Below are 19807 nucleotides of genomic sequence, written 5' to 3' on the forward strand. Positions count from 1 at the left end.
ACTACCCGCCCTCCCCCATCCTTGAACATGACCCCTGCAGACAGCAAACCTTCCCCGCCCGCAGCTAGTGTGGGTCCTCCTTCATTGTGCATCCCAGCGGCCCCAACTTTCTCTTTGCCTTGAGAGCAAGTCTTTTTGCAGGTGGAGGGGGTAGGAAAATGTACCCATTTTCCAGAAACCCCACAAGTGTCTAATCGGTTGCTCAGTAAGTATTGTCAATGTTGTTGCATGCTGAGATTTTCACATTTACAATACCTCAAATTAAAATACATTTGGGTTTCTTTTTTTTTTTTTTCCCAAAAATCCTATCACTTTTTAACGCTGGCACTCTCACCAAGGATGCTATAGGCTTTGGAAGCACGACAGCTCTTGGTCGCATGGCCCCACTCCATGCATCACACACCTTAAGCAATATTCAATCCCAGGAACTGGATGCCAGTGACCCCTTTAGCATAGTCAAGGGAAGAAAAAGCATGACTACTCCCGCTCAATTTCGAAGGTGACAGGATCATCCCAAGATGAAGACCAATGGGACCGCAAAACTTTGTAATTCACCTGTAAAATAGAATGGCCCTCAAAAACATCCTATTTTTCCTGTCAAAGTGCCTACCCTACCCTGTCACTGGAGAAGCCTCCCATGGGTGCCGAACAATAATATTTTCTCTGGCTCCCTCTCCCAACCCCAGGTGACCCTTTCCTCGACTGCCCACAGCAGAGGCAGCACTCAGCTGAAACATTCAATGAACTTTATTGAACAGAAACATTTGCTGAAACCATTGAAGAGAAGGAGGGACAACACAGAGAGGAACGCCGAACAGCCACTACAGCCCACAGGTCACAGCCCCCCTCCTCTTGGGGTCCCAAATGAGGTGCCCCTGTTCCCCCCAACACCGTGGCCCCCCCGCCATAGCCTCCCTTCCTGAGGGCCCCACGATCGGCCTCTGGCCAGGATGATGGACGCTGGCCATGGCCCCTCACTCCAGGGCACTCTCCCCTCTGGCCGACATGCTGGGGCCTGGCCCTGCCCTATGGCCTGCACAGGACAGTCACAGGACGCTGCAAAACGCAGCATGGGGCACTCGGACAAGCCAAAGAAACTCAGTCACAAGTAACAAGAGAGTGGCACATCACAGCACGGTTTCCATGGAGACTCCCGCAGGCCACCTCTGTCCTTGGTCCAGTGCCTCCTTCCTGAGGTCGCGGGGTCAGCACCAGCCATGCCTTCTTCTGTCCTTCCCGCCATCTCCTGGGACTGGGCTTCAACAGGTCTCTGGGGCGGGGTGGGGGCGGCTGCTCAGATAAGAACACACACACATCTCCACAAGAACAAGCAGCAGTTGGCCTAAATCTACACCGAGGAAGCAGAGGCTGAGCTCCCGACACCGCACAGCGAACAGAGCCTGGGCTCACACTGAAGCTCGTGCCACACACCCGGGGCTGAGAGGTGGCTGCTGCGTCAGGCCAGGACACCCGCCGCGGGCTCCTGCACACCTCAGGGCTCTGCACGGGAATGGTAACTAGGGTGCGTGTAGGGGGAGCTGGGGGTGCCACTTGACACGGGGGGTCACTAAGGGGCCTACAGAGGCACAAGTGGGCTTCTCAGAGCGTGGAGTGACGTGCTCCACGGGTCAGTGAATGAGGGTCCCCCTCTTGGGCGGCCCGAGGGGCCGGCACCCTTGAGACGGCCCCTAACATCTCCCAGGCCAGTGTGGGTGGCACACATTTTCAGGTGCCCCTCACCTAGGCTAGGGCCAGCCACTCAGGGGTGCTTCCCAGGCTGGCTGCCTGGACTGGCAGGGTTTCGGGCTGGGGCTGGGGCTGGGGCTGGGGTGGAGCTGCCATGGGAGGGGGCACCTCTCCCTGCCCCACTCTGCATCAAGTACGGTCATCCTGGTCCGTTGGAAGGGCTGATGGTGGTGGCCAGGGTGTCTTGGGAAGATGGGGTCCTGGGAATTTGGGCTGGGTGGGTTGTTGCCTCCATGTGGGGAGAGGCTGCTGCCCTGGCGTGGCCTCCCCCTGCCTCCAGAGCGCTGCTGCCTGAGAGGAGAGGGGGCCCCTGGGCCTTCTGAGCCTATTTGCCCGAGGAGCACTTGGGGGGCCTCACCTCCCCAGCCCCGTCCTCGTTTCCCGACTCCTCTGGGATGGGCTTGGGCCCCTCCTCCAGGGGCTCCCCAGCCTCCTGGTCTCCTGCCTGGGCGAGGCCCTCCGGCTCACAGCCAGGACCTCCCGGGCCCTCCCTGGAAGCGCTGCCCATCTGGGCAGGGGTGGGGCCCCCAGGGGCCTCTGAGGGCCTTGCCTGATCTAGGCCCGCAGAGGCGGGAGCATTTTCATCTTCCTGCGTGGCAGGGAAGATCTTGGGGGCCTCCTCAGGGACGAGGGCTGCCCTGGTGGCATCATGGGCTTCAGGAGCAGCCGTATCAGCTTCGGCACTGCCAGGAACGGCCTCACTGGCCCCTAGGTTGGCCAGGGCAGCCTGGGAAGCATCTTCCCTGGCTGGGGAGGCTTCGGCAACCTCTCCACTGGCCCGGGCAGCGGCCAGGCCTCCGGTGCCCACACGGGCCCCCTCTTCCACTTGCAAGTGCTCACTCCTAGCTGCGGTGGCCTCCCATGCCTCGGTCTCCTGAATGAGCCGCAGCATCCCCAGGAAGCCAGGTGGTCTCCTGTCCAGCCGCATCCTCCTCAGCTTGTCCTCGAGCATCTCGTTGGGGCGGGCCCGCATCAGCACCTGCCGGGCGCGTAACTGGTCCGCAAGGTTGGGATGGATGGCCCCCTTCTCCACGGCCGACTGCAGCAGGCCTTCCAGGCGAATCACATAGACAAAGAGAGTCTCCTGGGGCCGCTGGCCACAGGTCAGGAACTTCAGCCGTGCGGTCGTGGGGGTGTCCTTCCTCCCAAACACCTGGACCAGCGCGGCCAGGCAATCCTGTGCAGGGACGTCAGGGTTTTCTGCCAGGAGGCCGCACACGAGATCCAGTGCGGGGCCACCCAAGCTCTCCATCAGCCTCCTCCTCCTCTCCCTTTCTGTGATGTGGCACCACAGGTACAGCATGTCGCTGGCGTGATCCAGCCAGCTCTCAAAGGACTCTTCTTCTCGGTGTGGCTCTTCCATTCCAGGAAAGGTTCTCAGTTTCATAGAGGCCCTGTTTTCCAGCACAGGCTGCCAGGCCGGGCTCCAGCTCCAAGGCTGGGTCCAGGATCTTCCCGCACCTATGGCTCCTGCCACACCCACAGCTCCTTCCTCACCTGCAGGTCCCGCCTCACCTGCAGCTCCTGCCACACTCACAGATCCTAACAAACCTGCAATTCCTGCGTCCCCAGCGGCTCCCTCCTCATCTGACTCTCCTGCTTCCTCTTCAGGCCCTGCCTGGCCCACAGAGGCTGCCCTGCCTCCAGTTCCTTCCTCACCTCCAGCTCCTGCCCCGCCTCCAGATCTTGCCTCACCTCCTGCCTGGCCTCCAGCTTCTGCCTGGCCTCCTTCCTCACCTCCAGCTGCTGCCCCGCCTCCAGCTCCTTCCTGGCCTCCAGCTTCTGCCTGGCCTCCTTCCTCACCTCCAGCTGCTGCCCCGCCTCCAGCTCCTTCCTTGCCTCCAGAAGCTGCCTTGCCTCCAGCTCCTGCCCCATCCCCAGCTCCTGCCTCGCCTGCCAGGGCAACCCCGGCTTGCCTCTGGGTCTGTGCAAGGAAATTGAGTGTATCCTCTGACTCTGATTCCGGGGCCTGGGGCAGAAAGACCACAGTCCAGGGTCCTCCCATGCCTGGTATTTGTCGGGGGATCACACTTCGGTTTAAATACTGAGCCATCTCCACCAAGGCGACCTTGGATCTGAACTCCTTTCTGAACACCTTGCCCAGCACTCGGTATCTGCCCAGGGGGTGGAGGGCAGCCTGCACGGCCTCCTGGAATTCCTGGTCCTCACAGTCGTCGGGAATGCCCAGGATGAGCAGCGAGCGCTGCTCATTCACGCCCATCCACCTGCACCAGTCACGCAGCACTGCCAGTGCCATCACCACTGCTCACAACCTGAGGGTGGAGAGAAATGACTGGAGAGGGGCACAGACTGTCGCAGCGTGAGCCCCAGCCTGTGAGTGCAAAGGGGCGAAGGGTGTGTCCAGAGCACACAGCCACCCCCCCCCAAACCGCACAGCCAAGCCCATCCTCCTCACACTGGTGGCCCCCTCTGCCTCTCCTCCTGTTTTGTTTGATTTTCCAAAAACTTTTTTGATACTATACTAATTTATTTACTAGATACAGAGCTAGTCACCTTTTCTTTTTTTTTTTTCTGGCATCACCTTTAGGAATTGCTGTTTCTCCCGAGGAATATGTCAAGGTTTCAAATTTCTTATGTACATTTTTCCATAATATTCTCTCCCTTCTCTTTCTGATGTCTGTCTGATCTATAGGGATAGCCCTCTTTCATTACTGATACTGGTAGTGTTCCCTTTCTTTTTTCTTGATTACACTCAACAAGGCTTTACCACTTTTGTTTCTCTTTTAAAAAAAATTGGGGGGGGGGGCACCTGGGTGGCTCAGTCAGTTAAGCCTCCGACTTCGACTCAGGTCATGATCTCATGGTTTATGAGTTCAAGCCCCATGTCGGGCTCTGTGCTGACAGATAGCTCAGAGGCGGGAGCCTGCTTCAGATTCTGTGTCTTCCTTGCTCTCTGCCCCTCCCCCATCCCTTCTCTCTCTCTCTCTCTCTCTCTCCCTCTCCCTCTTTCTCTCTCTCAAAAAAAAATTTCTTTTTTTAATTTTCTTTAGGTTTGGGGCACCTGGGTGGCTCAGTCGGTTAAGCGTCCAACTTCAGCTCAGGTCATGATCTCCTGGTTCACGAGTTTGAGCCCGGCGTCAGGCTCTGTGCTGACAGCTCTCAGCCTGGAGCCTGCTTCAGACTCTCTGTCTCCCTCTCTCTCTGCCTCTCCCCTGCTTGCACTCAGTTTCCCTCTCTCTCTCTCTCTCTCTCTCTCTCTCTCAAGTGAAAACATTAAATTATTTTTAAGTTTATTTACTAATTTTTGAGAAAGAGAGAGCTAGGGAGTGTCAGAGAGAGAGGGAGAGAGAGAATCCCAAGCAGGCTCTGCACTGTCAGCACAGAGCCCATTGTGGGGCTTCAACTCACAAACCGTGTGATCATGACCTGAGCCAAAACCAAGAGTCAGACACTTAACCAGTGAGCCACCCAGGCTCCCCTTGTGTCTCTCTTAAAAACAGAAGCCGACATATGGCTTTGTTAAATGTCTCGATAATTTGCTTTCTAGTACTGATTTCTTTTCTTAGTTACAGCATTTTTTCAGCCAGCTAATTTTGCATTTACCTTATTCTTTTTATAGTTTCTTTGAATGCACCATTAGGTCATTGACTTTATGCCTGTCTTCTTTTCTAGCATAAATATTTAGAACAATACATTTTCTTCTGATTGCTTCTTTAGCTGCCTCCCAATAATTTCAGTAAGTCGTGGGTTTATTATTCAGTTTGAAATATTTTCCAAGTTCCTTCGTGCTTTCTTCTTTGAGCCACAAGTTTCCAAATATTTAAAAATACGTTACCATTACTAATTTTAAATAAAACTCCCCTGTGACCAGAGAACTTATTATGTAAAAACACAATCCTTTAAAACTCATAGAGACTTTTTTATGGCCCAACATATGATGTATCTGGGTGAATGTGCAAAGCACTTTTGTAAAGAATCTGTATTTTCTGTGGAGGACAAGGTCTTGCCCCTCCCACGGCTAGAATCCTTATTCCATCTCCCATCTCCGAGGCGACCCGGAGCCCCCACCCCCCGGTACCACCCCCAGAACCCCCTCCCCCACGCACCCTGGGCCAGTCAGTGCAGTACCTTCCAGCCCATCCCCCTCCCCGCACGCAGGCTCACAGCAGGGTGGCAGCACCCATCTAGTCCCTGGAAGCAGGGCTCCCCGACAGGCTTAGACATTAGCCTTCCTCTCCCACCTCCTCACAACCGGAGCTCTCCGTCCCCCCTCCCAACCATTACCCCTCGCTCCCTTGCTCTCCACACCCTCAGCCAGTCACCCTCCCTTGTGGCCCTCCGAGTCGCGCACCCACCTTAGCCGTCCCCTCTAGCCTCCCCACACCGAGGAGTCCTCCCACCAGCGCCTGCCAGCAGGGGCCCTTCCCCCCCACACACACACGCACCCCGAGCGGGCGCCCCCTTCTTGCCAGGGGCAGTTGGCGCCCTTCTTTCCCCGCTCCCCCTTCCGCCCCGCACAGCCCAGTAGCTTCCCCCCCCCACGCCTCCCCAGTCCTAGGCTCCTCCCCATCCCCCCCACCTCAGCAGGGCGCTCTTCCCCCTCCCCTTCTGCCACTCCCAGTAGCCGTTAGTCCTCCCACCCAGTCTGAGCACCGGGCACCCTTCCTCTCCCGCACCCCCGACACCAGTGGTCAGGAGCTCTCTCCCCCTAGCCCCCGAAGCTAGCCGCCACCGCCCAGCGGCCAGCCCTGCCCTCTCACCACCCCACCAGGGAATCATCCCCGCCACCTTCCTCCCCAGCGGTGCTCCCCTCAGGCCTCCAGCCTCTGGCACCAGGGAGCCCTCCTTACCTGCTCCTCACAAGCTTAGATATTAGCCCCACTGGAGCGCCCAACCAGACGCCCCTCAGCCAGCAGGCCTCCTCTCGGGCCTCCGACACTGTAGAATCTTTCCTTCCCTCGGCTGCCCCCGCCCTGCTCCCACACCGCCACGGGCGTCCGCGTTAGTTCTCCCCTCACCCGGAAGCATGCCCACCGTCCCCCCAACCCCCACAGCGAGGCCTCCATTCATGCCACGAGGCCTCTATTCCAGCCACCGCCCCCTGCCCCTGACCACGAGCCCTCTACTCCGGCCACGGGCCCCCCCGCAACGAGCCCTCTATTCGGGCCACGAGGCCTCTGTTCCGCCCAACGCCCCCCCACGAGCCTTCTATTCCGCCCAACGCCCTCTCCCCCACGAGCCCTCTATTCGGCCACTAGGCCTCTATTCCGGCCACAGCCCCCACACAAGGCCGCTATTCCGGACACCAGCGCACCCCCCGCCCCCCGCGAGTTCTCTATTCCGGCTACCGCCCCCCCCAACCACGAGCCCTCTACTATGGCCACGGGCCCCCCCGCAACGAGCCCTCTATTCAGGCGACTGCCCCCCCCCCACGAGCCCTCTATTCGGCCACCGCCCCCCCACGAGCCCTCTATTCGTACCATCGGCCCCCCCCAAGAGGCCTCTATTCAGGCGACCGCCCTCCACACAAGCCCTCTTTTACGGCCACCGCCCCCCCCCCCCACGAGTTCTCTTTTCCGGCCACCGTGCCCCCCCCCTCACGAGGCCTCTATTCCGGACACCCCCCCCCCCAGCCCTCTTTTCTGGCCACGAGACCTCTATTCTGGCCACCGCCCCCTCCCCCAACCACGAACTCTCTACTCCGGCCACCGGCGCCCCCCCACAAGCCCTCTATTCGGGCCACGGGCCCCCCCCAGGAGCCCTCTATTCAGGCGAATGCCCCCCCCCACGAGCCCTCTATTCGGGCCACGAGGCCTCTATTCCGGCCACCGCCCTCCCATGAGCCCTCTATTCGTAACACCGGCCCCCCCCACAAGGCCTCTATTCAGGCGACCGCCCCCCCACGAGCCCTCTACTCCAGCCACCGCCCCCCCACCCAACCACGAGAGCTCTACTCCAGCCACCGGCGCCACCCCACGAGCCCTCTACTCCGGCCACAGCCCCCCTCCCCCCACGAGCCCTCTATTCGGGCCACGAGGCCTCTATTCGGGGCACCCCCCCCCCCCACGAGCCTTCTATTCCGGCCATCCTCACCCACCTCGGCTCCCCGCCCGGGCACCCGCACCCGACGCAGCCGGGAACTCCGAAGCCCCGGCGCTAACACGGCCCGCGCCCACCCTCTTACCTTCTCCAGCTGGGGGACCGACCCCACGCTCCCACTCACAAGGGTCTGAAGAACTCGCCTCAGCCGCACAGCCGGGAACTGCGTGGCCGCCTCTCCCAAGCACTCGGTGCGAAGGCCACGCGGGCTTCCAGCTCTCCCAGAAGCCCCCAGGCCGAGAAGCTAGAAAGTTCTCGGCGACGCGCTCTTTAAGGAGCAAATGATTGGACCAGGAGAGCACGTGAGGAGGCAAAATGTTACTGTAGCGACTGGGCTTCGCGAGCCCCCGTGGGGGCTCGAGGTGCCAAGGCTCGGAGCCTGCAGAAGGCTCCTTGCCTTCACTTTGCACCCATACGACGGCCTACCGACAAGGCGGTGGCGTCGGAGGGACAGACCTGCAGACCCAGGGCTCATCGTGGCGAGTCGGGCAGAGTTCCTTCAGAGGTGGCTTTCTATGGTGGTTGGTAAGGTCACAAACATATTCTCTATTTCTATTGATTTCGGATCTAGCTGTTTCAACTGCTGAGGCAGACATGTTAAAATCTCCACCTATACTTGTGGGAAAGTCTGTTTTTCTCTGGATTCTGTCAACTTTTGTTTCATGTATTTGGCAGCCCTTTTATTGGCTGCAAGGACGTCTATCAGTTCTGTGTTCCTGATTAACTGATGCTTACATCATCATTACCTTTTATGTCGGGTGATAGTCTTTGCCTTTAAATATGTTTTGTCTAATTTAATAGAGCCATTCCCACTTTCTTAGGCTTACTCTTTGCATGCTATATAATGTGGGATTCTCTCACTGTCAACATATCAGAGTCTTTATTTTTATTATTTAAAAAAAATTTTTTTTAATGTTTATTTATTTTTGAGACAGAGACAGAGCATGAACGGGGGAGGGGCGGGGAGAGAGGGACACGCAGAATCCGAAGCAGGCTCCAGGCTGGGAGCTGTCAGCACAGGGCCCGATGCGGGGCTCGAACTCACGGACTGCGAGATCATGACCTGAGCCGAAGTCGGACGCCCAACCGAATGAGCCACCCAGGCGCCCCATATTTTCAAATTGCATCTCTTGTAGACAGCAAAATCCTCGCTCCTTCTTCATTCTGACAATCTGTGCCTTGCAGTTGCAGTGTTTAACCCGTTAATTTTGACTATACCTTTTGAACGGTTGGATTTAGGTGTGTCTTCTTACTGTCCGTCTCAGTCTGCTCATCAGGCTGCTATGACAAAATATCACAGGCTGGGTGCCTTATAAACAACAAAATATTTCTTTCTCACAGCTCTGGAGTCTAGAAAGGCCACGATCAAGGTCCTGGCAAATTCTGTGTCGGGTGAGAGCCCGCTTTCACAGTTAACAGACAGCCATCTTCTGCCCATGTCCACAGAAGTGGGTGAGGGACCTCTCCGGAGCCTCTCTTATGATGGATGGCACTAACCTCATTCAAGGGCTCCTCCCCACGACCTAATCAACTACCAAAGTCACCACCTAACTCGCTGCGATTGGGATTTAACATGTGAATTTGGGGGAGGACACGAGCATTCAGTCTGTAGAACTGTCTGTCCATCTATTTTTGTTCCTATGTTCCCCTTTTCCTGCCTGAGATAATGAAAAATTATTTAAAATTCCACCGTAACTTATCTACGGCTTTTTTAGGCAGTTATCATTTTGCATTGTTTTTACAGGGGTTCCTCTACAGACTACAACGTATACCCTTAACTGTTCACTTGTCTACTTGAGGTTAATGTTGTACCACTTTACGTAAACGTAAGAACCTTCCCACCATATAGATTCATTCGCCCTCTACCTCATCCCTCATGCTGTAGTTGCCATATGTGTTACGTCTACCTCTATTATGAAGCCTACAATACGCTAGTATAGTTTTTACTTGACACGGTCATGCGTATGATAAAGATATTGAGACCAAATAAGTATTCTTCAATAGTTGCCTACATGTTTACCATTCCTGGCGTTCTTCATCTCTAACCAAAAAATCAAATTTTCCCTCCACTGTCATGTTTCTTTAGAAAGACTCCCTGGGGTGTCTGGGTGGCTCAGTCGGTTGGGCGTCCGACTTCAGCTCAGGTCACGATCTCACGGTTTCAGAGTTCAAGCCCCAAGTTCAAGGTGAACAAGGCACACATCCTCAATTTTGGGCCTTTCACATGGGGATTCCATTCACTGCGGCTGGGGACTCAGGGAGAGCACCAGCCTGGGTAGAAAAGCATGAGTTGCATTTTGGACATGTGAGTTGCACGCATCCAAGTGGAGATGTCTAGAATGCAGCTGGATAGAAGGGGCAGGGACTCTGAGGAGACGTCTGGGCTAGGGAAAGAGTGGGGCATTATGGAAAGCTCCAGGTGGCCCGGGGATGAGTCCACCTACAGACGTGTCTCACCTGCCCCTCCTCCCAAGTGTAGACATAGGCCTGGGGACGGGCCCCTAGTGGGAACAGGCAGTGGGGGGCGAGGTGCAGCTGGCTGCAGGTCGACCTCAGGCTGAGTAGCTGCCCTAGGCTGCTGGAAGGTGAGCCTCCCGTCCGCCAGGACACCTCGGAAAAGCTGGATAGCTCTCGCAGGTCCCTATGATTGGTGACCCTTCTGGCCACAGCCCCTGCCGCCCAAAGGAATGCCTGGAGACAGGACACTGCTGGCTGCTCTCCCAGCAGCCATTCGCCCTTACTTCTTTGCTCTGAGGACCCCCTTTTTTGTTTCAGTGTCTGTCCCTCCCTCACACAGCTCAGGGCATGATAACCCCCAATCCCCAAATCCAGAGGCAGGTCTGATTGGTCCACGGCCAGTGGCACATGGCATTCCTCGGGCAACTAGTAGTGATCTGGGCAGCCCACCACCCAAAAGGCCCAGCAGGGTGGGAGGAGAGGACTCACATTCTGTGTGAGGAGGAGGGCTTCTCTTTCTTCGGGCAGGGTCAAGGAAGCACGTGGTCCCAACTGCTGCTGACAGACCTTCCCCAGAACACAGAGAGCAGCCTGACTCCGGAGCCAAGACTCGATGCTACAAGGAGGCTGGGTCGGGGCGCCTGGGGGGGCTCAGTCGGTTGCGCGTCCGACTTCAGCTCAGGTCATGATCTCGTGGTTCACGAGTTCGAGCCCCGCGTCGGCCTCTGTGCTGACAGCTCGGAGCCTGGAGCCTGCTTCGGATTCTGTGTCTCATTCTCTCTCTGCCCCTCGCCCACTTGTGCTCTGTCTCCCTCTGTCCCTCAAAAATAAATGTAAAAACAAAAAAAATTAAGAAGGAGGCTGGCTCTTGGGGCAGTGTAGCACCTAAGGACACAGAGTGGGGGGGGGGCATCAAGGGACAGTGGTAGGCACATTGGGAGGGTCAGTGAAGGGACGGGGTGGCCATACTGGAAGGGACAGTTGAGGGACCGTGGTGGCCGCACTGAGGAAGGACAGCAAAGGAAAAGTGTTGGCTCCCCTCTGGGAGATTCAGCGGCCAGAGCAGCAATGCCGTCATCGGCAAAGCCCCAGCTCCAGCCTGAGCTTCAAGCCCACAAAGGCCAAGGTGGGCTGTTTGGAAGGGAGGGTTTTGCTCCCTCCTGGCACCCAAGCCCGACGCCACTGCCCCCACCATCCTCGCTACGAGCGCCCCATCAAACCTCAGGGACCCCAAGGGTATGAGGACTGGCCCCCCCATGTGACATAACATCTCCCCCCGCACGAGCCACTCAGTGTTCTGACCCTCGCACCGGGTAAGGAGCAGCCTCCGTGACCCGGCACACTGACTGCCACGCGCATTCCCAGCTACCGCACACCCCAGGGCCCCCCCCGCCCCGGTCTCCCAGCAGGACGGTTTGGACCGCCCCCTCCTCCACCTGCAGGCTCCACTCCATCCATGCCACCTTCACCACAGGGGTGCGCAGGTGCGGGGACCTGCATAGAAACAGCTTGTGCTGTCCATCTGTCCACAAACCAGCTCACCTCCCATGTCAATCCCGGGCTCTGTCTGTCACCCTCAGTTGGTGTCAAGGCTCTGCACGGGCCCCGGACCGCCTTCCTCCATGGGAGGAATGGGCTGGCAGAGCAGGTCGGCCACAGCATAGGTGGCATGGGGGACACGGGTGGCGTCCTCCCGCAGGCACCACCCCAGGCCAGCCACCTGCGACTTTGTCCCATGGCCTCCTCGGGCCTGGCCTCCCTGCACCTGGCTCAGACCCCACCCTCCCCAGCGAGAGGTTCACTCACTTCCACTGATGACTTAGATTCCCCTGGACTCCTTCTTCAGTCCCCTTCCCCACTGGGGTCCCTGGGACCTGCTGCCCTCAGGGCACCATCCCCTGCCTGCAGTGGGTGAGGCTGCCTCTCTCCAGGAAGGGTCACCCTCCTCCCACAATGAGGGGAGGCACATGGGAGGAGAGAGGGAGCAGGACGGCCCTGTGCCGATCACTGTTGGAGCCGACCGGGGCGTCCACAGACTTCTGTCATATTACGCTCTCCGGGCTTGGTGTGTGTTTGAAATTCTTGGGAATAAAAAACTTGAAAAAAGGCTAGAAGGGAAATTGTCCTCCTGCTACAACGGTGGGCTTATCAGTTTCTCTTCGTAGGTCTATCACCTCTGCTTTAGGCATTCTGACGCTGTCCAGGCTAAGTGTAGTAATGCCACCACCGCCGACGTGAGAAGCCCAAACGGTTGAACACAATGACACATCGTCTCTCTTTTCTTTGTTTTCACAGCCCTGTTACAACCATTCCACAGTGGGTGCTGGCACGCACTCCTAGAACCTGCTCCTGGCCTGCGGCTCTCACGCCCATCCTTCCATAAAGGTTGAATGTTCCAGGCCAAAGGGGCTACCTTCCCTACCTTCCCTGAGTCTGTCCCACCCTCCGCCATCCAATGACTGCCAGCTGATGTGGGGCGGAAAGGCCAAGTCCCTTTCCCTCAGCAGGCTCAGCCCATTCCCTGGGATGTGGGTTTTCTGGGGCTGCTGCCGTGAGTTCCCACAAGCCAAGTGGCTTAAACCTCTAGGAGTGCACGCCCTCGTGGCTCTGGGGGCCGGAAGGCCAAACTTAAGGGTGTTAATAGGGCTGCGCTCCTTCCAAAAGCTGGGAGCAGGGGAGCGTCTTTCTTGCCTCTCCCGGTCTCGCGGGGCTCTCAGCATTCCTGGACTGGTGGCCGCACGCCTCCATCCTCTGTCTACGCCTCCGTGCGGGCTTCTCTCCGTGTGTCTCTTCTGTCTCTCACAAGGACCCGTGTCATTGGATTTAGGGCACACCTGGAGAACGCAGGATGACCTCCAGATTCTTAACTTCATCACACCTGCAAAGGCCCTTTTTCCAAAAAAGGTCACAGTCACAGGTTCCAGGAGTTAGGATGTGACACATCTTTTCAGGGGCCACCGTACACCCAACTAGACCTCAAGAGCCCAGGCCCAGGCCTGCCCAGCCAGTCTCCCCAGGGGAGGGTCAGAGCCCGCAGCGAAGGACCACAGGGGACTCTTCTGCCTCTGTTCCGGGGAAGGGCCCCCAAAGCTGTGTTGCCCTTGGCCTCCTGCGAGGCCTGCTCCCTGCAGCCAGAAGTACCCTGAGTGAGTGTCCCAGCTCTCCCCCTGAGCCAGGGGCAAGTAGCCGAAGGCCTCTGGCTGCAGACCAAGGCTCTCCTGGCCAGGGCCTAGGGCCATTTGAAAACAAGAGATGCCCGAGCTCTGCTTTTGTGAGGAGGGGTACAGCTCAGAGGCAGAAAGGGTGCCTACCTCATACTCACTTCCCAGCCCCCCGCCCCGGCGGGGGGTGGGGGGGTGAGACACGCAGTTCGCCGGTTCTTCCTCGTTGCTTTTCTTTGCCAGCCTCTTTCATAGTCCTGACCTCAAGTAACCCATTATCAGTGGAGCATGTGTCCCGAGTCAGCCCTGGATTCCAATCCTGGCTCTGCCACATGGACGGTGACGTGTCGGAAAATGGAGACCCCGGTGCCCAACCTGCAGCCCAGCTCAATGGTCACGAAAAGGTCTGGGGGGCAGGGGCGGCAGATGGAAAACGGGTGCGGCTCTTTCCTTCATCTGTCTGCGCACGGACTTCCCCAAGGTCCCCCCTCAGTGCACCCCCTTTTCTCCTCTTTGCCCTCCTGGCTTAAGTGCGTTGGTCTCTTACTGGGTGCCCCCACAGCGTCCCATGGATCCCAGATGGATGAACAGATGACTGGATGGACTCAAACCCCCCCCCCCGGGGTCTGACCCACGGGAGGTGCTTGGCCAATGCCGCCCCTCCCCTGGCCCCCTGGGGGGGGTGGGGGGGGGGGAGACACGGCGGGCCGGCCACTGCTACTCAAGTCCTGGAAGCAGCCCAGATGGGAAGCAGAAGTGCCCCGGGGTGCCCTGGCAATCAGGCCAGCTCCCCCGTGGGGCGCGCTGGGACCGGCGTGGGGCCCAGCCGCCCTCCCGCTGCGACGCGCATGCTCCATGCCCCCCACCCGCCGAGCCTGGTTCCCACGCCGCCGCCGCCGCCACCGCCGCCCCGGCCCCGCCGGCTCCCCGCCCGCCTCCCGGCCCTGCTCCTGGCTCTAGACAGAGGAGGACGGACAGCCTCGCAGAACGCGCCTCCTGAGAGCGGCGCCCAGGGACCAGGTCGAGACCGGGCGGGGAATCCCGCCATCTCCTGGGGCCGCTGTTCCCGAGGGCTTCTCGGAGGCGGCAGCCTTGGCCTTGGGCCTGCCGGGGGCGGGGGGGGGGGCAGGGGGTGGGGGTTAGGACCGACAGCCCGGCAGCGGCCCGCGGAGCCCCAGTATGGCGGCCCAGAGCGGGACCCTGCGGAGGCGGCGGGGGGGGGGGGGGGGGGGGCGTCTCGGCAGGCAGGTGGCGATGGGGCGAGGGAGAGGGCCCCTGGAAAGCAGCCTATGCTTATTGACTGCGGTTCGCCTCTGATCCTGGAGCTGGCAAGGGAGCCCCCGGCGGGTAAGTTTGGATTTTGCGCCCGTGTGTGTGGGTGCGCTGGGCAGGCCGGTAATTCGAGGTGGCGGCACTCCTGCTCAGGGGCACCTGGCGAACTCAGCAGGCACAGGCGGTAAGGGTCCCAGACGTGTCCTGGCCGCTAGCTATCAAGGGGGCGGGGGGCGGTGGTGACCCCCTTTGGTGAGACCGTTGGTGGTGAGGAGCTCCCCAGAAGAAGGTGTAGGAAGAGGAAGCCAGGGCTGGGATGGAGGGCCCACAAGATCAAGAGAGGGAGGGAGCGAGCTGAGCGGGGAAGGAGCTCCAGCAGTCCTCCAGTCCCACAGACGTGTGCCTGGCAGCCCCTGTGGGCCAGGCCCCTGCAGGCATTGGCGATATGGCAGGGAAGAAAATGGCAAAACTCGCCCCATGTGGGTCCAGGCCTAGTGGCAGGGCGCACACGACAGGACAGCAAACATCTTAAATGAAGGATGCTAGAAGGTGTTCATCGGTGGTAAGTGCCCTGGGGAAACTAGAGCAGAGGGAAGGAGGTGAGGGGTTGGGTCGCAAGTCTGAGTAGATGAGGGTATTTCAGAAAACCTTGAAGGAGATGAGAGCGTGTACCGGGTGGAGGGAACAACCAGTGCAAAGGGCCTGAGGTATGAGTGGACTGGTGTGTGGAAGGGAATGCGCAGAGGACGGTGTGGCAGGAGCAGAGGGAGCAAGCAGGTGGGAGGGGGGCAGGGCGAGGCCAGGAGGGGCCACATGGGTCTACTCTGAGTCAGATGGGCACCCCGGGGAGGGCCGTGAGCAGGCAAACAGAACCCCATTAGGAGGTGGCCCTGTTTACCATCAGTTCAGCCTCTGCCCCTCCCCCGCCCCCCACCGCCCAGGACAGGGGAGACCCCAGTTGCAAGGCTGATCCTTAGATGATCCTTAGAGGGCTTTGTTGGGTGGAGCCGCGTGGAAGGCCCTGGGGTGACCTGCGGCCTCCCTAGGCCCATGGCCCTGGGGCCGACCCACCCAGCGGGCTGCAAGCGCTGAGGTCCCCAGGGAAGGCTGCCGGAGCCAGGAGGAGGCAGCCGGGGTCTGGAAGTGCCAGGCCTCAGAGGAAGTCCGCCAGGAAGGAAGAAGCCTGACTGCAAGAGGCCTGGCGCCACTCCTCCTCACAGATGAAGAAGCCCCAGTTCCTGATCCCAGTTCCTGTGTGGGGTCGCCTCCTGCCTTTCCTGGGGTTTGTTTTCTGTGTTCTTTTCCTGGGGAAATAGCCCCATCTCCTGGTCTTCTGTAGGCACCAGCACGGAAGCCCACTGGCTGCCTCTTTTTTTTTTTTTTTTCTTTAATTTTGTTTAAATCTTTCTCTATTTTTGAGAGGGACAGAGAGCCACAGAGCGCAAGCAGGGGACGGACACAGAGAGAGGGAGGCACAGAATCCCAAGCAGGCTCCTGGCTCCGAGCTGTCAGCACAGAGCCCAGAGCCCGAGGCGGGGCTCGAACTCACGAACCAAACCATGAGATCATGACCTGAGCCCAAGTCGGAGGCTTAACCGACTGAGCCACCCGGGTGCCCCTCCCTTTTCATTTTGAACACCGGCAAGCAAACAGACGAAATCGAGAGGACAGTCTAAGGCAGCGCAGGTGCCCACCTCCCGGGGCTAGCGGCGGCCTCCAGCTTGCCTTGTTTGCTTGTTTCTCTCTTTCTCGGTTTCTCCCTCCCTTTGTCCTTCTATCCTTCGCTCCCTGCTTTTCTCGCTCTCTCGCTCTCTCTTTCTCTCTCTCCTTTTCCCTTTCCTTTGTTTTTGCTGAAATAGTTTACAGGAAGCGTGCATACCATTTTCTCCCTACGTGCTTCAAGAAGGAAGGACATTTCCTCCCATGACCCAGGGCCGTTATCCATCCAACCCACGCCCGGCGCAGGCTCCTGCTGTCGTCTGACAGCCGCTGCACAGCCACCCTCCAGGCCCCCACTGCCTTTGACTCCTCTTTCCTTCACGCCAGCATCTCATCAAGGACTTCGTTACACTTGACCATTGGCCGTCTGGTTATCTTGTCATCTGAAGCAGCCTCTCTCCCCAGCCTCGTCTTTTCCCCCTGGCGCTGAGACACGCAGGAGACCGGGAACAGCCCACCTTCTAGACTGGGCCAGTTGCTCCCTTGTAGCTAGTGTCTTTAAGTGGTCCCTCTGTCCCCAGTATCCTTTATAAACCGGGTGTGGGGGCACAAGGCTGCACTAGAATTGGGTTCAGCTTTGGCAAGAGCCTTGTGCCCTCCCTGGGGTGGCATCGTCACAGGAGGCGTGTCCGACCTGTGTCCAGCAGCCCTTCACTTAGCTTTCTGTCTCGGGACCAGCGGTAAGCAGGGGAAGACATCTTGACATCGTGCGGCTATCCATGCCTCCTAGGCCTGTCACCCGGCGGTTTTCGCGTCCACTCCGCCTTAAGGGATTCTTTCCATCTGATTAATGTAAATGTCTTCATCAGACACATGAGTTTATTTCTTCTGGGCTAGTGTTTGTTGACAGCTCGTCACTGGTGATAAGGGACCTTGCGGCAATTTAAATGCTCCGGGACCCCGTCCCCCCATCCTCTCTCCTGTAGCATGAATAAGCTGGAGTCACCCACGCAGCAAAAGCATCCTGGGCCCGCTCCCCACCAGCCACTGCCTGGCTCTTCCGCTTCCCCACTGGGGAATTGCACATTCTGGCCTCCAGCTGGGTGCGGAGCACATCCTTGGAGCAAACTTTCTTTGGCCCCGCTGTTTCCTGGCACTGAGAGCCGATGCGGAGGAGTCAGACGCTGTCTGCTCTGTCCCTGACAGACTCTTCCTGCCCTTGGTGTGAGCCCCCGCTGCCTCCTGTCCCCAAGGCGCACACGTGGTCTCTCCCCTTTTGCACCCCCCCCCCCCCGGCCTCCGTCTCAGCCCCGGGACCGGCCGGCTTGGGTCCACCCAAGGGCCAGATATGAGCCATGGCCTTAGCCTGCTACTCTCTTTGCTCACCCGCAGCCTTCGGCTCTCAGCCTGAACGTGACTCCTTCAGAGAGCACCCCTCCCCTAGCTATTGTGGCTCCCTCCATAGTGCGTTTCGCTAGCCTGGTCTTCCTCTGTTCCCTGACAGTGAGGTTGTTTACAGGTGGAGTGGTGTGTGTGTGTTGGGAGTTTTTCTGTAAGGACCCTGACCTGAGAGGAAAAGGGGTCAGCAGTGGAGCTTCCGGGGATGGCTGGCAAGTCGGGGTGCAGGGGTCCTGCCCCCATGGTAAGAAAGGAATGAGAAAGAGGAAGCCAAGGCTCACCGGAGGTGGGCAGGACTCCCTGTCTGGCAGCCCACCGCCCAGGTGAGGGGAGAGGGCGGCAGCTCGGTCTGGGAAAGTGTTATGGGTTGGACTGTGTCCCCCAAGAAACATGTGTTCGAGTTTTGCCTGCCAGCAGCTGTGACTGGGACCTAACCTGGATGAGGTGGTGCTGGACTAGGGCGGGCCTCATCTCGCACTTGGCTTTTGGCAGTCCCCTTAGCTTGTTTGTACCTCCGCGATGGCAGCCATTCTCTTGAAGGCCGGACCCAAGGTGAGCGGGGCTCCCTGACCGTCTCCGTCCGCCCCCTCATCATGCCCCAGCCTCACAGCTCTGGCAACCCCGAGTCTCCCCTTAGCTGCTGAGTTCTCTGAGTCCCCACCCCCACCCCATGTTTGGTTGCCGCCCGCCCATCCTGCGACCCACGGGGCTGAATTCCCCTGCAGCCCCGGGAATTTCTCACTTTAGGTGCCGGTATCGTTTGAAGACGTGCCCGTGTACTTCATCAAGACAGGATGGAAGCTTCTGGACCTCAGCCAAAGGATCCTCTACAAGAGAGTGCTACTGGATCTCTGAACGGAATCGCTTGTTGGTTACTGTAAGCCCGAGAATACGTGCATTGATCCGTAAGTGGTAACCGCACGGGCCCCCATCATAGTACTTTTGCATAGAAAGTCATGGGTTGACTAGACCTCTTCTACCCAAAAGGTGGAAGCACGTTATCCTTGAATGTGTATGTGCGCTCTTTGAGACTTCATTTATTTTTATCAAGGCTGCACTGTACAGAGTTTAGCAGTTTCTGTTCCTTGAGCCAAGCCAGGCAAAGAGGCCCAGGAGAGGAAGAGCGTTGGGTTTTGCAGCCTGAATCAACCCAGAAAGGAGCTGGGGTGCCCCCCCCCACTGCGACTCACTGCAACTCACTGCGACTCACTGAGACCCACTGCCTGCGGGGCTGCAGGGGGCCGGTTTCCTCTATTTCTTCTCTCCAGATTTAAACTCTATAATCTAACCACACACAGGGAGGCTACTTTCTTCACCTTGGTTCTTTCTGACCCTCACTGGGCAGATGCAGGGTTCACAGCGCAGTTCCAGAATCGTCAGTCGATGCCACATGTCCCAGCAGCCTCCTGACCTCCCTGCAGGCCAAGGAATAACACCGTTATCCTGCTGGCCCCAATCACCACCTACTTAGGGCTCCCCGTGCCTGCCTGGCCCCCATGCATCCAAAGTCCTTTGCTTCCTTAAAGGGACTCTGCCCTTTATCGGGACCTTCCCAGGGGCAATCTCTAGAGAGTTCTTTGTTCTCTGTTCTTGAAGATGCTGACGCTGGGCTGAGTTCAGGAGTGACTGATCTGCTTCATTTCCATGGACAGGACTTTTAGCCTCCAAGCCTCACCTGGTCTCCTGGCTGGAGCAAGGGGACGAGCCCCAGGCGACAGACATCCACGGGACACAGGCTGCTGCGGGGGTGCGGACAGGTGAGGGCCGCGCAGCCGGCTCACCTGAGCCTTTCGGCAAGAGTGGCCACCTGAGCAGGGCAGTGCAGCCACCTCGGGTGGGAAGTTCCCCTTTTGTGCCAGAGTTTACTCTCCTGAGGAGTCCCTGTTGAGGCGCCAGATGGAGGGAGCGCCTCCTGCTGCGTCACATCAGTTCCAGTCCTTCCAGCTCGTTCCCACCACTTCCCCTCTTGCCCTCCTGTCCGCTGACGGTCATCTTGCCTCTTCCCCCGCGTCCTTGTCTCCCCCATTCATTCATTCTCGGCTTTGGTGTGAGGG

General features: G+C 58.5%; 1 protein-coding gene and 1 long non-coding RNA gene across 5 annotated transcripts; one reads left to right on the forward strand and one right to left on the reverse strand.

Moving 5' to 3' along the window:
• Positions 1 to 863: 863 nt before the first annotated feature.
• LOC128311477 (paraneoplastic antigen Ma6F-like) lies at positions 864 to 8049 on the reverse strand. 3 transcript variants are annotated; one of them, XM_053201854.1, is made up of 3 exons: positions 7892 to 8049; positions 3550 to 4019; positions 864 to 3405 (listed from the first exon to the last, which is right to left on the reverse strand). In XM_053201854.1, the coding sequence occupies exons 2-3, from the start codon at positions 4001 to 4003 to the stop codon at positions 2072 to 2074; spliced, it is 1788 nt and encodes a 595-aa protein (XP_053057829.1). In that variant the 5' UTR covers positions 4004 to 4019; positions 7892 to 8049; the 3' UTR covers positions 864 to 2071. The 3 variants fall into 3 exon arrangements, with proteins under 3 accessions (XP_053057829.1, XP_053057828.1, XP_053057827.1); XM_053201853.1 differs by having other exon boundaries at positions 3484 to 4019; XM_053201852.1 differs by having other exon boundaries at positions 864 to 4019.
• A 6598-nt stretch (positions 8050 to 14647) lies between these two features.
• LOC113597404 (uncharacterized) lies at positions 14648 to 18601 on the forward strand. Of its 2 annotated transcripts, none has more exons than XR_003418166.2 (3): positions 14648 to 17579; positions 17875 to 18305; positions 18501 to 18601. It is a non-coding gene; the product is annotated as an uncharacterized LOC113597404 (long non-coding RNA). The 2 variants fall into 2 exon arrangements; XR_008289904.1 differs by lacking the exon at positions 18501 to 18601 and having other exon boundaries at positions 14648 to 15258; positions 15340 to 17579; positions 17875 to 18494.
• Positions 18602 to 19807: the final 1206 nt, after the last annotated feature.

Source organism: Acinonyx jubatus, chromosome X (genome assembly GCF_027475565.1).
Source record: "Acinonyx jubatus isolate Ajub_Pintada_27869175 chromosome X, VMU_Ajub_asm_v1.0, whole genome shotgun sequence".
In the NCBI taxonomy this organism is placed as follows: domain Eukaryota; kingdom Metazoa; phylum Chordata; class Mammalia; order Carnivora; family Felidae; genus Acinonyx; species Acinonyx jubatus.